The sequence below is a fragment of the Gymnodraco acuticeps genome, unplaced genomic scaffold, assembly GCF_902827175.1.
Source record: "Gymnodraco acuticeps unplaced genomic scaffold, fGymAcu1.1, whole genome shotgun sequence".
In the NCBI taxonomy this organism is placed as follows: domain Eukaryota; kingdom Metazoa; phylum Chordata; class Actinopteri; order Perciformes; family Bathydraconidae; genus Gymnodraco; species Gymnodraco acuticeps.
In genome coordinates, this window is record NW_022991565.1 from 234,060 (window position 1) to 250,030 (window position 15,971).

The following is a 15,971-nucleotide window of genomic DNA, read 5'->3' on the forward strand; positions in this document are numbered from 1 at the left end:
GAACAAGCGAAACTCATCCTGAGCACACACAAACACTCACAGCCGAGGTAAAAACAATAAGTGTGGTTTGATATTGAGTAAGAAAAAGGTTTATAACGCTGTGAGAATGGGTCTACGGAGAGAATTTCCCCGCTATCCCAACTCGTCTATTACCAGCGTTCAGGGATCTCTATCCAAGTCAATGGGACTCCCTTAGTTAGCCAAGGGATCCTGATGTGTGAGGTGCTCTGCAGATTGGTCCATTTGTTGTTGATTTGGGTGTTCACACGTCACAGAACCCAGGAAGCAAACAATGGAAAAAGAGAAATCTCCAACGAGGCGTTCTGGGGCAGCACAGACAGGTCTTTTCTGTGTTAGAGTTTTACTCGCTACAGGGTGTACTTTGAGGGTTTGTGACCGTTTACATTGTGCTGCAGGTCACCCTTGAAAAAGAGATATTTTGATCTCAAGGGGCTTTCACCTGGTTAAATAAAGGCTACAAACAATACATGCATAAAAACCTTCATAACACAAAAGGGGATGGGTAATAACCAGAAAAGCATGACATGGGCCCTTTAAAACAAAAAAAATGTCTGTCACTGAGAGACAGGACATCTGCTGCTGAAATATTTAATAAAGTGATTTGCACTATTTCTCTTTCACTCAATTTGACTGAAATTAGATCTGTTAGTCTAACCATTGAATATTATTATACTGTATACATGTTTTTTCAGTACAGCTTAACCATGTAGCACATTATGTACAATGTGCACATATTGTACTCACACTACCCTACTGCATTCCTTAGATACTCTATTGATACTGTATTATTCCTATTTTATTTCTACGGGTATACATACTGTATATTTCAACCATATTCGATGTAATATTGCTATATTTTGTACGTTATTATAGTTTTCTTAAGATATCCGTGTTTAGACTTTTGTTTTATGTATGCACCAAAAACACAGATAAAAAGAAAATTCGGTATCTTTTATTTGTATTCTTATCCCTGCGGGAACTCCTATCTCCTCTGTTTCACTCTGATTGATAAAGGTCTGATCTCATTACATCAGCTGGTATTTAAAACATCAACAAGTCACTGCTTCTGGTTTTCTCAAAGTACATTTTCCTGCAAGAGGAAATGCTGTTCTTTATTCCAGACAATAGTACTACAACACATCGCCTACCCTAGTTGATTAAATAAAATATATTATTTACACTCTGCAGTTGTTAATTAGCTCAGATGCTTCTAGGACTTGGTGGTGTTGGGCGGCTGGCCGATCTGCGACAGATCCGCAAACGACACGTTGGCCGAGCCTCGCTTCGCTGGTTTGGCCTGAAAAAGAGAAACAAACCAAATGTAAACAATTAAATCGCTTTTCTTGACAACATATCTCCTCTGCTCATGCATCTGATGGATAAGACACAGCAGTGATTGTTTCTGATAAAGGTGCGTACATTTTTGGTTATTTGGAATAAACAGAAAACAAGTATTTGGCATATATACGAGTCAATAAACATTTGAAGGAATATCATAATGATGCACATACAGTTTGATAAAGACAGTTGAACTCTGGGAGTTGTAGTACAACAACACCAAACTAAAATGGCATTTTTCTGCTTCCTTTTATAGCACCATTTAAGAAGTCAAAAATACATTTAATCTGCAACCATGTGCCAAAGTTTATATATTATATAAAGTATAGAGTATTTAGTATAACAAATCAATTATAATTCCAGTGTAAAATATTACATATTGACAATGCCCAGTGATTTTGGCCAGCGTCCGACCGATACTTTCTATCAGACTGGTGCATCCCTAGTGCTTAGTATCACGAATAAAGACAAATAAACTATTAACAACAACTTTTAGGAGCACTGTGTTTGTGTTCCTCTTGTGTTTTCTCTTGTCTTTATTTTTCTTAACTGTCAAAGCGTCTTTGAGTTTCATGAAAAGCGCTATAAAAGTCCCATGTATTATTATTATTATTGTGAACACCTGAGACTCATGAGGCTTCCAGCCGATCATGTAGAGGATCTCGAAGGTGGCCGGCACCGACCCGTCCTCACTGCCGTACATCTCTGAAACACACACACATAAACACATGCAATAAGGAAGCAAAAACATTGGTGTTTTATTTGACTTTTCATGAAGCAAAGCTAGCAGTTTGCTTCTGCTTCCTGTCTTTGTGCTAAGCTACAGGAGGCTAACCAGCACAAAGATGAGTTTGACCATTAAAGCTGACAGTGAGCTGAAAGTAACTTCATGTACAAAAGTACTGCACTTCAGTAAAATGTTCAGATACTTAAGAAGCTCCATTTAAAGCAACTATACTTCATCCTGATCAGATTCTGAAAGCAGACTATAAAAAGATAAATAATAAACATATTAAATATATAGAAAAATTAGTTATAAGTTAGTAATACAATTAAGATAAATAAGCACACGTCAATGGCTACAAAATTATGAAGTGAACAGAAAATAGGAAATGTACTTTTTCCAACACATTTAGTTTGCAGATAAAGATTATTTATACAAAATATAAATAAATACAAAATAATGTCTTTAATTAATGAAACTACCCGGCAGTACATACATAAGGTAAATGAGCTCCACCTGTAGCTGCTGCAACAATGAAACTAATGAACACATGAATGCTTTAATAACTATAATACAGCAATATAATATTCTGAAATGGTATTCTGCATGTTGAGTATTTTTCCTACTTTGATGTTTTTATGTTGTACTTGTATCTGAAAGAAGTTTTGAATGCAGGATTTCTACATGTAACATAGTATTGTTGCACTTCTACTCAAAGATCTGAGTACTTCTTCACGACTGAAACCTGATATCATTTGAGAATGCAAAGCAAAAACCATGAGAAGAAACACTTCAATAGAGGAAGTTAAACCAGCAGAGTTCAAACAGCGGCAGACATGTGAGTATTTGAGGCTGATGTGTCAGTGTGCATACTGAGGAACCATAACACCAGATCAGGCTTAATAAGGTCAACACTGTGGGAGAATGAGAACAGAAGTGTCAGAAATAAAGAAACACCTAAATATGGAATCTTATTTCAAGAATAAATCAGACCCAATGTTATATATTTCCTATTTTTAACATATCGCAAAAATGTGTCTCTCTGCTCCAACACATTTGCACCATTCATAAAAACTGAACACTAACTGTTTAATTAATGCTTAAATTACACTGTGCAGCCAACATTGATAACATCTGTATGACTTAGAGCAGTGGTTCTCAACTGGTCAGGCCTCGGGACCCACTTTTTCCTTAGTCAATAAATCGCGACCCGAAATGTTGAACCACTCAAATCTATTCAACAAAAGATCGTGCTGTAATATATATACGCTTTTCAGCATACAATATTAATTAAAGTGAAGTACAGTGGATATATCTCTTCACAGAACTAAAGTATTCTTTAAAAAAGGTTTAATGAGATGATGGACTCAAAGCTGAACTGTCAAAAGGCCCACATGCTGAAAGCCCATCCCCAGCAGGGGGGTCAGGGGGGATTCTCCCCCAGGAGATTTTTAGAAATACTAACATATAAACTACGGATTCTGGTACACTCTGAGAAGAAAATAAATACATCTATTACTACCCGACATATTCATAATATTTGATGCCATTGTTTGTTTTTCACTTTGTTCTGACAGCTGAACTTGTCTGTGTGAATTGTGGGTAGGGTAGATAGCCCCCATTGTTCTGTGACCTGTCAATCATCAAACCGGGGGTCATATTTCATTATGTGTTCATTTGTATGTGAAGGCAAGGCAAATGTATTTATATAGCACCTTTCAATACAAGGCAATTCAAAGTGCTTTACAAAAAACGAAAGACATTAAGAAAATGGCATTTAATGTGAAGTTGTACCCATGGATGTATAAAGAGTAGTTCTACCGTAGTTATTCTCCGTGGGGACTTCCGGCAACAATCTTGATTCTGATTGGCCAGAAGACTCGAAAGACTGGTTGGAAGCAGTGTACTTTGCACAATCCAATCTAAAAGTATGTGTTTTAATAGTTTTTGGACAACAATGGAGCTCTATGGGTTAAAGTAAAAAGACTATATGATGCTTTTTTTGTGAGTATTGTGTGTGAACTGTATGTGTGTGGTCGTGAGTGTTGTTTTATTTGCCGGTGCCAATGACACATTTCCATTTTATGTAAATGTAATGGACAATAGAGTATTGTGAATCTGAATATATCTGTAGTGCAGACATGTATAAATGCATGAATGAAGGAATGACACGTTTGTAAAGCTGGAGACTAATCTGTGATATATATATATATATTTTTTTTCAACAAATTGTACGGTGTCCTTGGGTGTCATGAAAGGCGCCTAAAAATAAAATGTATTATTATTATTATTATATTGTGTTTTATTGTTAAAGGGAGGCGTAGCAGCTTTAACACTCACCTTTATAAATAGCTGCTGCTGCGAGTATTGAGTCTCTGTTTAACATCGACCTCCTGTTCCACGCACAGTTACTCTCACCCATACCTGCAGAATAATTATATAAACATTGCAAAACATGTAGAATAAAAGTTGCCAGATCTGGTTTAGACGACTGAAAAACAGAGATGTATGAAATGTAATTGACAGATTGGAATAAAGTGCTATTGAAACAACTATAATTCTACAAATGACAATGTCAACGATATACAAACATTGAAAGCTCCTCAAAAGTAGAAGGTTTAAAGAGCTCTTAAATACTACTTAAAGAGCTTACATTTAGCCCCACATAAGCAAACTAAAATGAAATAAGTGTGAAACTTGACACCAAAAGGTTTGACACATTAACAGCGTTGATATCATCCTCGTTTTCACAGAGTTTCACACTGTATGCTTTTGATGAACTAATTGAGTCGCACATTAACAGAGAGGAGGTCATACCTTGTAGGTCGGTCATGACTTCAATGATTCCTGGATAATGAACCTGAACTTCATCTGTGTCCTGAAACAGAAAGACAGAAAAGTGAATAATTCGTTTTTAATGTATGACTTTATGTAATCTTAATGTATGTCAAATAAAAAAGAATGCCATTTCTTTTAATTTGTGTGTGTGTGTGTTTGTGTTTGTATGTATGTATAAGTAAGTAAGTAAGTGAGTGAGTGAGTGAGTGTGTGTGTGTGTGTGTGTGTGTGTGTGTCACCACAGTGAGCATGGTGAATCCGGCCTGACCCAGCAGGTTCCCCAGGTCAGTGACGGCGGTGTAGGGGGAGACGTGGGGGGAGAACCCTCCCTCCCTCTCCGTCTCCCCCAGCTGGAGGGAGCAGCGCAGCTCGTATAGCGTCTCCCCCCCCACCATCGCCCCGATGAACACCCCGTCCGGCTTCAGCACCTGGTGGATCTGAGAGGAGGAGGAGGAGGAGGAAACAGATACTGTTAATACAAACTGCTTATTTCTCTATGAACTCACCAATTGACCCGGGACTTATCACTGTTATATGCTAAGTGAAGAGAAGGGGTGGGATTACATAAGTGTAAACCCCTTTTCGGATGTGTCATTAAGTAGATCATTTGTTTATATATTATTTAGAGTCAGTAATATTTTTGTTTATCAATTTGACACTGCTTAAGTTTGTATAGTATAATAAATCATTTTATTATTACTATTATTTTGTATTATTGTTCTACACATTCGAAATAAACCAAATCAAATCAAAAAGATATACATGTTGAGGCTGAACACATCAGCAAAGAAAAAAAAGGCCAACACACTGGAGTCTTCTTGTAAATTAAAGGGAAATCAATTACAATTGCATCCTTACGAATAAAGGTGTTAACATACAGTTGAATTAAACATCAGAAAGAAAAGATTCGGAGAGCTCATTAGTTCAAACACGTGTAGAGACAGTGAAAACAAGTTCAATGGGGAACACAAAAGTGTAAACAAGAAGAAATGTCCAAGGCACTTTGTTAAAAAACAGCTTTAATTAAAGGCTTATTAAAGGCTTTTAAACTTTTTTGAATGAGACAGAGGGCCTTCCACCATTTCGTGAAGTGAGCTAAGATCAAGAAGAGATAAACCATAGGAAAACAACAAAGATGACCAAATGTTGTCCTGTTCGAATCGGCCTAATTATACTTTAAAATAGTGGAAACAACGACCTCTAGTGAAAGATCATCAGAAGGCAAACAGACACACAAAAAATGTATTCGCCTTTAACATGTAAATAAAAAACTTGTATAAGTAGAGTTTCTTATTTTTATCCTCACCTGTCTGAGAGCTCCAGGCAAGTCGTTGATCCAGTGCAGACTGAAAGAGGAGAGAGGACAAGTGAGATGACATTACTATGGTGTGAAGTTCAATCAATCAATAAATAAATCAATGTTTATTTATACAGCCCAATATCACATATGTTACATTTGTCTCAGTGGACTTCACAGTGTGTACAGAATATCAGTATGACAATACGACACCCTCTGTCCTTAGACCCTCACATTGTACAAGGAAATACTTCCGGAGAAAACCCACAGTTTAAAGGGAACATGGGAGAAACCTCAGGGAGAGCAACAGAGGAGGGATCCCTCTCCCAGGACAGACAGACGTGCAATAGATGCCGTGTGTAAATCGAACAGATAATACATTTTACATTATCTGTTTTTGTGTTATTTTAGGTACAGTACAGTGGTGGTCTTTTTAGAAAATAGGATCGACAGCTAGGATCACCATTAGGTTTATGGTACAGTTTGTATGTTTAATTTGCACAATTTGAAAAAAAATCTCAATAGAAAAAAATACAGGATTAATATAAAGTGGATAATTTGACTTGTAATTAACCGTATATCATTCTGTCTTGATTTACATTATTTAATTTCATATTCTGTTCTTGTACATATCCCATATTCTATTGACATATATATATACTTTTTGCACTACTTTTTATTTTGTATCGTATTATATATGTTGCATTGTTGGAAGAGCTCGGGTCAGAATAATTTCATTGCCATTTCTACACTGTAGCTTTGTGCGTATGACAATAAAACCTTTGAATCTTGTATTTAGTACAATTAAAGACAACGTATGTTCCTTAAATGTGTGAAAACCCTGAACCAACATATAAAACATGATAACTATTAAAGTCATGTATTGCTCACCTCAGGCTGCTCACCACCAGGTCGAAGGTGTTTTCTTTAAAGGGCAGAAACTCCTCATCAGCGAGAACGTGATGAGTCGGGATCTCAGTCTGTCGTCTCTGTTTCTGAAGAGACATAAAACACATTTAGATCAGGATCATGTATCAGTACAAACAACATCTGCCCTCATCAGTAATTACTGTTTTAAGTCCATAACTGATGCTAAGTGATCATATTCACCAGGGTTCACTCATATTTTAACTTAAGGAGGACATATTGTGCTCATATTTGCATTTTATGCATCTACTACCCATTTTTATCCATGCTTAATTCTCCCAAATGAACCCTTTTAACTACGGTTTTTATTATTTCTAATTTCTCAGCGACTTCAAGAACGACCAGATTATCAGATGATTTCTTTCAACCCTCACCAGAGCTTTCTCTGAGATGTCCGTCAGGAACAAACGCTCCACAAACTCCTGAAACGACAACAAGCGAAAAAAGACAAGAAGTCAGTTGAGGCTGAAAGTATTTAACTCAAATAAAGACGATATTTTTGACACTGAGAGCATTTTAAATAACACGTTATGACCAACATGAACACACTTACCTTGTTTAGATGTTCTGCAATGTGACTTTTTCCACCGCCGATGTCCAGAGCCAGAGGAAACGTCCTGAGAGGAGACAGAGGGGACAACGTTTGAGAAGAGAGAGAGGAAAGAAAACCTGTGTCGTGATCAGTGTTGGGCAAGTTACTTTTTAAAAGTAACTAGTAATAGTTATAGTTACTGCTCTCAAAAAACGAGTTACTTTATTAGTTACTAAATTATAAAAGTAACTAGTAACAAGTTACTTTACTTTAAAAATAATAACAATACAAATACAAGTTTTTGTGTTGTTCTGTGGCACAGTAAGACAATGCTTTCTGTCGTGCACACAGTTTACATTTGACCATAATATTTTGTGCGTCCTTTATCCCCGCAAATTGAAAATAGTGGTTATATCTCGAAGTTGTAAATGCGCTGCTGCTCTCGCTGATACTTGCATCTGCCATTGTATGTGTGTGTGTGCTGGTGGTGGGCGTTGCCGTGTATGTGTGTGTTAGCAAGTGTTTGTGTGTCTGTGTATTTTCCCCATAAGGCAAGACCCGCCCAACTCTGTCTCTGATTGGCTTACCCTGAAATGTTCCCCCGCGTTAACCAATCATCACTCCTCTCTGGTCACTTTCCCTTTTCCATGGTACTGTGAGAGGACATAACTGTAATCGCCTGTAAGTTACATCCGCAGGGAGATTCGGTTCAGTTGGATCACATAATGTAACGCAGTAACGCACCCATTTAAATCACAGTAACTATAACGGCGTTACTGAATGGGAATAGGTAACTAGTAACGCTATTAGTTACCGCAAAAGGTAGTTGCGTTACAGTAACGCGTTAGTTTGTAACGCGTTAGTCCCAACACTGGTCGTGATGATCTGTTCTTTATTTCCAAGTCCAGGAGAGAGTTAAAAAGGAGACGAACGGAATCTCGGAAAGTTCAAAGGAGTAATTTTAATAAAATATCGTTGTATTGGAACAAACAGGTAGTAAACACAGCTGTGTACATAGAGGTGAAGAGAGCGAGAATCTGAAGTTACCTACTGTAACTCCAGCTTCTATGAGTATTGGTGTAGCCCTCTACGGCTATCGCTATTGGGTAATCCCCCTGCGCAGCACTGAAACACTTGTATTGGGTTAAGGGCGAAGCATGATGTAGTCTGCGCCCCACTGGGTCCGCCCGGCACTAGAAGCACAGACACACCTGCTCAATAACACCCCCTGCCTGTTGTGCCATGCGTAATGGCGCATCACAGTCCCTGGAACATAGCAAAACATGAATATTTTCCATAAGGGGACGAAGGCTGGGAACAAAACATACCTGCCGCTGTGAGAAAGTAGAGACGAAGGTCACACTTTGCCCAGAGACAAAAGAGGGGGAACAGCAGCTCTCTGCATGTCAGACAGGCAGGAGAGCGCACAGCTGGATCCCAGACGTCACTCACTCTGACCAGGCACTCCGTACAAAATGTGTCAGAGGAAAAGGAACATCCCTCCTATAAGAGGGAACAAGGAGGCGCTCTCCGCGTGCCGAAAGGCAGGCGAGAGGCGCACAGCTGGATCCCTGACGTCCCTCACTCTGACAGGACACTCAGTACAGGGTGTGTCAGAGAGGAATGCGAGACATCCCTCAAATAAAATTGAATAAATGAACAGGGGGAAGACCAAGATGCAGCAGTGCAAATGACATTCCTCCGTGCAAAGCCGTGGAGGAGGAAATTCCTCCAGAATTCCTGGTGGAGTGCGCATTGATGTTCTCCGTGGGATCCACCCCAGAGGAGACAGCCTCACACAGCCAGTGTGACAGCCGTTGTGCAGACAGAGGTTGCCCGATCGAGCGCTCTCTATAGTGCACAAACAGGCGCTGAGAACGGCGCAAGGCAGCCGTGCGCGCCACATATCCCACTGAGGCGCCAGTGCGCGTGACACAGGTCTGAGTCTTCGTACTCCTCGAAGAAAACGTTTCGTCAGGGGGTGACTGAACAACGTCCCAACCCCGAAACCCATGTGACAAGATGATATGGCAGCCGCATATACCTTGATTGTGTTGAAGGCCAAATTCCTGTCCAACAACAGCTGGAGGAATGACAGCACGTGAGGCAGGGGGCACGTAATGGGGTCCAGGCTTCTTTCTACACACCAACGCTGGAACGCTGTCCACTTGGCTGTGGAGGACGTTGTGGAGGACGCTCTGGTAGACGCGGCCCTGGCTCCCTGAATGGTACGTACAACATCTTGAGAGAGGCCCAACCCCTCTAAGTGTTCCTGTTCAGGGGCCATGCCCATAAGTGCTGGCCTATCACTGGGTGAATGATGATCGCTCCCTCCACCTGCGAGAGAGCGTCCCCGCGCCACGGAATTTCCCACGGTCTGCCTGACAGCGTACACTGTAGGCATGGAAACCAGGAAGCGCCCGTGCGCTCCCGGGCAATTAGGATCACTGACAGTCCTGCACTCGGTCCAGGAACCGAGGGATCAGCGGGACTGGTGGGAAAGCGTACAACAGTCCCCTGGGCCATTGACGATGTGCGAACGCGTCCACCCCCAGGGGGGGGTGGTCCTGCGCTGTCAGGGAGAACCAGAGGGCGCATTGCGCGTTCCCGCGTGCGGTGAACAGATCCACCTCTGCTCTCCCGAACCGGCTCCAAACCTGGGAGATCAGCTCGGGATGGAGGCTCCAGTCCCCCTGGCGAGGACCTTCTCTGGACATGAGGTCTGCCCCTCTGTTCAATTCGCCGAAAACATACATTGCTCTGATGGAGAGCAAGTGTGCGCGCGCCCAGATCAACAGCCGCCTGGCTGTGTTCAGAAGCTGCGCTGAGCGTACTCCGCCCTGGCGATTGATGTAGGCTGCCGCGGCTCTGTTGTCTGTGCGAATCAACACATGCTGATTCTGCAGCAATGGGGCAAAATGCTGAATTACTCTCCGTACGGAGAGCAATTCCAGCACGTTTATGTGGAGGGACATGTGAGCCGGCCACTGTCCCCCCACTGCCTGCGACATGCACGTTCCTCCCCACCCTGAAAGAGATGCGTCTGTGAACACCGAGATGTGTGACGTAACTCTGCCCAGGGCCACACCCGCTGACAGGACGTGGGGACTTTTCCAATAGGTTAAGTCTGAACCCACGGAAGGAGGGATGGCCACCATGCGCCTCTTCTGTCGCACGGGGTCGATGCGTAGGCGAATAAACCACCTCTGGAGTCTCCTCATGTGAAGGAGACCCAGGGGAATCACCATGTGACCGGCTGCCATCATGCCAAGCAGCTGCATCACGGAGAGGGCTGTCACCATGCTGCGGGGTGTGACGCGTCGAAGGAGAGCTATCAGTGCCTCCACTCTCTGCTGCGAGAGTCGCGCTCTCATGCGGGCTGAGTTTAATTCCACACCCAGGTAAATAATACTCTGGGAGGGAAGAGGGCAGCTCTTCTTCGAGTTTATTACGAAACTCAGCTTTGACAGATGCGATACGAGCTGTACCGTCTGTAAAGCAACTTCCTCCCTGGAGCGAGCCAGCAACAGCAGGTTGTCCAGGTAAAACAGTACTCTCATCCCGCCTCTGTGTAGCGGGTGCAGCGCCGTCTCTACACACTTTGAAAAGGTGCGAGGAGCCAGGGAATAACCGAACGGCAGACTGTTGTACTGGTACGATATTCCCTGGAATGAAAACCGCAGGAATTTCCTGTGTTGTGGGATGATGGGTACGTGGAAGTATGCATCCTTTAGGTCTATAGAGGTGAACCAGTCTCCCTGGTGAACACACTCTAGCACCTGTTTGATCGTCAGCATGTGAAAAGGCCTTTTCATTATTGCCTCGTTGAAAGCTGACAGATCGAGGATGGGTCGCATTCCCCCTGTCTTTTTCGGGACAAGCAAATATAGTAATGGCCCTGATTTTTTTTCCCTTGAGGAACCCTGGAAATAGCCTCTTTCAACAGGAGTTCCCGCAGCTCTGACTGGAGCGCAAGACACTGTTCCTGGGATGACAGGAGTGTTTCCTGTATCCCATTGAACTGTGGGGGGGAGGCGAACTGCAGGGTGTACCCTCTGCTGATCAGCCTGCTCATCCATCTGTCCATCAGACACACGCACTGCCACTCTGAGAAACACTGAGAGCGGGCGCACATGCACCCGCAGGCTGGAGCCAGCTAACGTGCTGGCGGATGTCGTCCGCCTGTTCCGCAGCCGCCTTCATGGACTCCTCCATGGAGAGGAACTGGGGTCCGAACAGCCCGTCTGGGCTGATCGGAGCGTCCAGTAATACCTTCATGGCCGGCTCTGTGACAGACGCCTGCTGCAGCCAGAGGTGGCGCTGAATCGGCGTCATCCACGCAGCGATCCTTGCCTGGGAGACAGCAACGGACGCGCACATCGTGAGCGCCGTGCTGGCCGCCTTGCTGATCTCCTCCGCCTCATCCGCAGCCAAGGTGGTGGACCGCTCCATCAGCGTCACCACCGAGTTGGAGAGCAACGCGATGTTGTTCGCCGACGCCTGAAAAGCACACTGATGCGCCCGGTCAGCCTGGCGGGCGACATACTGGTCCCTGGTGGAGGCCAACATAGGGCGCCGTCCGGCGATCATGTTGGCCTGTCTAACCCCAAAGAACGCCGTCAGGCTCGGCTCCAGAGAAAGGGTGGTTGGGAAACCATCATCTGTGAACCCCTCCACCTTGGTGAAGGGAACAAATGTGTACACCGGAGCCCTCAGGGTCCTTGGGTTTGCCGCCGCCCCCTCCTGATACCTCCTGAAGCGCGGCCAGACCGGATCACTCCTGACCGTCTGCACCCGGGAAAAAACTCCGGCCATGTCGTCCAGAGCACACCTCTCCCGACCTAGGGGAACGGGGAGACCTCTGCAGGCGGCCGCCTTGCAGATGATCTCCGGCAGTTCCACCATGATGCCACCTAGAACCGTGGAGGGAGACGGGGTAGGAGTCGTCCGACTCCTGCCCGGCACTCGGCTCCAGGGACATGCTGCCGTCCACGTGCTCGAAAGCCTGGACGGGCCAATCGTCCTCCTCGGTCGCAGCAGCGAGAGCGTCCGCTCTTCGCTTCCTGTCGGCCGAGGGGAGACGGGCACAGTGTGAGCATGCGACCTGCTGGCTGAGAGCCGCGTACGCGTGCTCTGGCCCCAGGCAGGATTCGCACATTGCGTGTTGGTCGTAGCTCATGATGTATCCTTAGCCACATGAGGGACAATCTCGAACACAGTTGTTGCTCATGGTTGACTCTGTAATTGAAATGTCTCTGTGCTTCAGTAACGTGGTTTGCTGAAGAAAAGAGGGAGCAGATTGTCGGGCCTCCTTCCTATTTATACCGGAAGGGAGCCCGAGGGTGGCGCCCACCTTGCGGGTGGGCGTGGACTACAAGTGTTTCAGTGCGCAGGGGGATTACCCAATAGCGATAGCCTTAGAGGGCGAAATAGAACCGCGTGCACCGTGTGTATATCTGATTCCTTTCTCCTCTTCTCATTGGCTGCTTTGACGATGGGCGGGTCTTCCACCCGGCTTCGTTCCTCTGGATTTATTTCGCATCAAATCAGAGGATTTAGACGTTGTGTGTTTGTTGTATAACTCCACACGCCTTTTCTCCTCATATTCTCATTCATGACTTTTTATTTGGTCCATTCTAACGGCTGAAAACAAAGATAACGTGAACCCGGAAGTGACGTAATGTAAACAACCGGGTTTTCCTTCAAAATAAAGCTTTTCAAAATAAAACGGTGTATTTATTTAATATTCACATAATATATTGATTTTAATTTCTTACAGTAGGAAGTGTGTGTTTGATAAGAAATAATCTGTCCCAGAATAAACCCACCTCGCAATGTCGTACACTCGATCAGCCACTCGACCGCCAACCTGCAGGGAGAAAGGGCAAAAGAGTCACTGATTCAATTTGTATTTAATGACAGCTTCTTATCGTATTTAAATGTGCTTTTATAATGAGTTTCTTTGCATTTGAACTCTTTTGATGGTTAATGGCGGTGGTGGCGAAGTCGATAGGGACTTGGCTTGGCAACTGGAAGGTCACCAGTTCAAGTCCCGGCAAGACCAAGTGCTACCGAGGTGTCCCTGAGCAAAGCACCGTTCCCTACACTGCTCCCCGGGCGCCGTTCAAAATGGCAGCACACTGCTCCTAACACTAGGATGGGTCAAATGCAAAGAAACAATTTCCCCACGGGGATTAATAAAAAGTCCATCTCTAATGTAAAGTGCTTTATATTGCCTTGTTGCTGAAATGAAATACTATGTAATCATATTTATAATATATAAATAAACTTGAAACAGTAATTCAAATGTTTCTTGCAGATTTGTATTTTTCTCAAGATTTCCCAACATTAGCAAGGACTCATTTAGTCCATAAAAACCTCAATACAGTACAGTATATAGTGCCATACAGTAGATCACTTTATTGAAATGGTGTGTTTGATTAGAAATATGTTAAAGTTTGTACACATTGGGATCTAAGTTGGGTGTGAAGATTTTTTAAATTCCCATAATAATGACATATATATTTTACAAATGAATGCATGTTTGACATATTTACTTACTTACTTTGTTTACAAGGGATCAAAGGATCACGGGTACAAAATAGGAAAAATCTATTCACGAGTATTCATTCATTTCATTCTAGTTAGTATCTCGCAACCAAGTCTGTCAGATTCAGACACTATATTAGGGGTCGACCGATCGGCCAGGCCGAAAATATCGGGGCCGATAATCCGCATTTGACCGATTATCGGTCTTTTTTTTTAATCAAATAAACTCGGGGATAAAACTGTGGGGGGTGGGGGGTGGGGGGGGATTGGGCTGCGAGTGGAGCCTCGCAGTTTTTCAGGTTGATATGTGAAGCTCATTAGCTAGCCAACATGTATCTAGCAAATGTTTCGCAAAATATTAGAAGTGAGGCTACTAGACTAACGTTAGGTCTACTGTAATAGCCTCACTTTTAATAGTTTGCAAAACATTAGCTAGCAGTAGTGTTTTGCAGTTGCAGCTTATTGGGATGTTATGCTAGATAGACAGGCATTGTTTTGATGTAATAAATTAATCATTATTGTTAGTTAAGCATCTCAGCCTGCAGCCCCACTTCTTGTCTCTCTCTCTAACTCATTGCAGATGGCTGCACTAAAGAAAAGGACAGAGAGGAAACCAGTTGTAAGATGTTTAAAAGTTTATTAAACATAATATATGCTTAAATGCATTTCAAAGAAGTTGTGTTGGAGTTTGTGTTCTTCTACTTTTTGACACTAAGATCTTCTGATTTTACTGCAAATGTATATCGGTTCCAAATATCGGTTATCGGTCTCCTTGATTACTAATAATCGGTATCGGCTTTGAAAAAGCCATATCGGTCGATCCCTACACTATATGTCCCTCTAAGAAGCATCCTGGTGGAGAAGACACCAAGACAGTGACTTTTACCAACTTAAAGCACGTAAATGCAGTATTAATATAATATATGATATACTTTATTGATCCCAATTTGAGAATTGTTGTCGTCACAGCAGCATGTAAACAAGGCATGATTGCACACAGTGTGACAATGAAATATAGTAGGAAATAAATAAACGTAAACATAGGATATAATCATCTCAAAATAGTAAATACAACAGAACTAAAAAGTAAAATATATGCATATCTTTAAAACTGTTACAGATGTGTATTTTGTAAATTGTATGCATGCTTCTTAGGTAACATTAAGCTGTCTTTGGCTCTTTTCTGATTATAAAAAGGTTTTGTAACACATATTGTAAAATAAAAATAAATACATCGAAAATAAATGTAATATACAAATTCAAAAATGTAATGCGACAACAACCCATCTTATATCTGTCACATATACACTATTAAAGGGCCAATTACAGCTAACAATATGCACTTTTAATATTTCTGTGACTCCTACCTCGTCCCTCAGGTAATCGTACTGGTTTCCTTCCCGCAGAGAAGCTGCCCAGTTCTTCTGCCTCCTCTTCATCTCCCTGTTGAACACATTCATGGAGCCTCTGCCCGCAGAAGACATCCCTCTGCAGCCGGAGATCAGGCTCCATCTGCGGCAGGAGGCAGCGGAAGGAGAGCCAGCTGTCTGGAGGAGTCTGAGGCACACTCCGGTGCTCATGGTGCCGGTTAAAAGCGAGAATTAAAGCAGAAATCTTCTGAACATCAGAGCATTGTACAACAACTGATTTCCTGCTGTCCTCCACACCGTGACCTCAGGAGGGGAGGAGGGAAACTGTGGAGCTGGATTATAATGGGTTCAACTGAAAATATGGAACTGGATTCA

General features: G+C 43.0%; 1 protein-coding gene across 1 annotated transcript; it reads right to left on the minus strand.

Annotated features, from left to right (window-relative positions):
• Positions 1–957: 957 nt before the first annotated feature.
• On the minus strand, positions 958–15,904 carry LOC117533563 (arginine-hydroxylase NDUFAF5, mitochondrial-like). Its single transcript, XM_034197387.1, has 11 exons — positions 15,594–15,904; positions 13,506–13,546; positions 7,699–7,762; positions 7,520–7,567; positions 7,110–7,213; positions 6,228–6,267; positions 5,161–5,358; positions 4,901–4,961; positions 4,424–4,507; positions 1,982–2,064; positions 958–1,318 (listed from the first exon to the last, which is right to left on the minus strand). The coding sequence occupies exons 1-11, from the start codon at positions 15,804–15,806 to the stop codon at positions 1,232–1,234; spliced, it is 1,023 nt and encodes a 340-aa protein (XP_034053278.1). The 5' UTR covers positions 15,807–15,904; the 3' UTR covers positions 958–1,231.
• Between the last annotated feature and the right edge of the window lie 67 nt (positions 15,905–15,971).

Excerpts from the sequence above, each read along its gene's own strand:
- LOC117533563 (XM_034197387.1), bottom strand. The coding sequence starts at position 15,806 with ATGAGCACCGGAGTGTGCCTCAGACTCCTCCAGACAGCTGGCTCTCCT. Across the intron at positions 7,214-7,519 it reads ACATCTCAGAGAAAGCTCTG|AAACAGAGACGACAGACTGA; the intron begins GTGAGGGTTGAA and ends ATGTCTCTTCAG. Across the intron at positions 5,359-6,227 it reads TGCCTGGAGCTCTCAGACAG|ATCCACCAGGTGCTGAAGCC; the intron begins GTGAGGATAAAA and ends TCCTCCTCTCAG.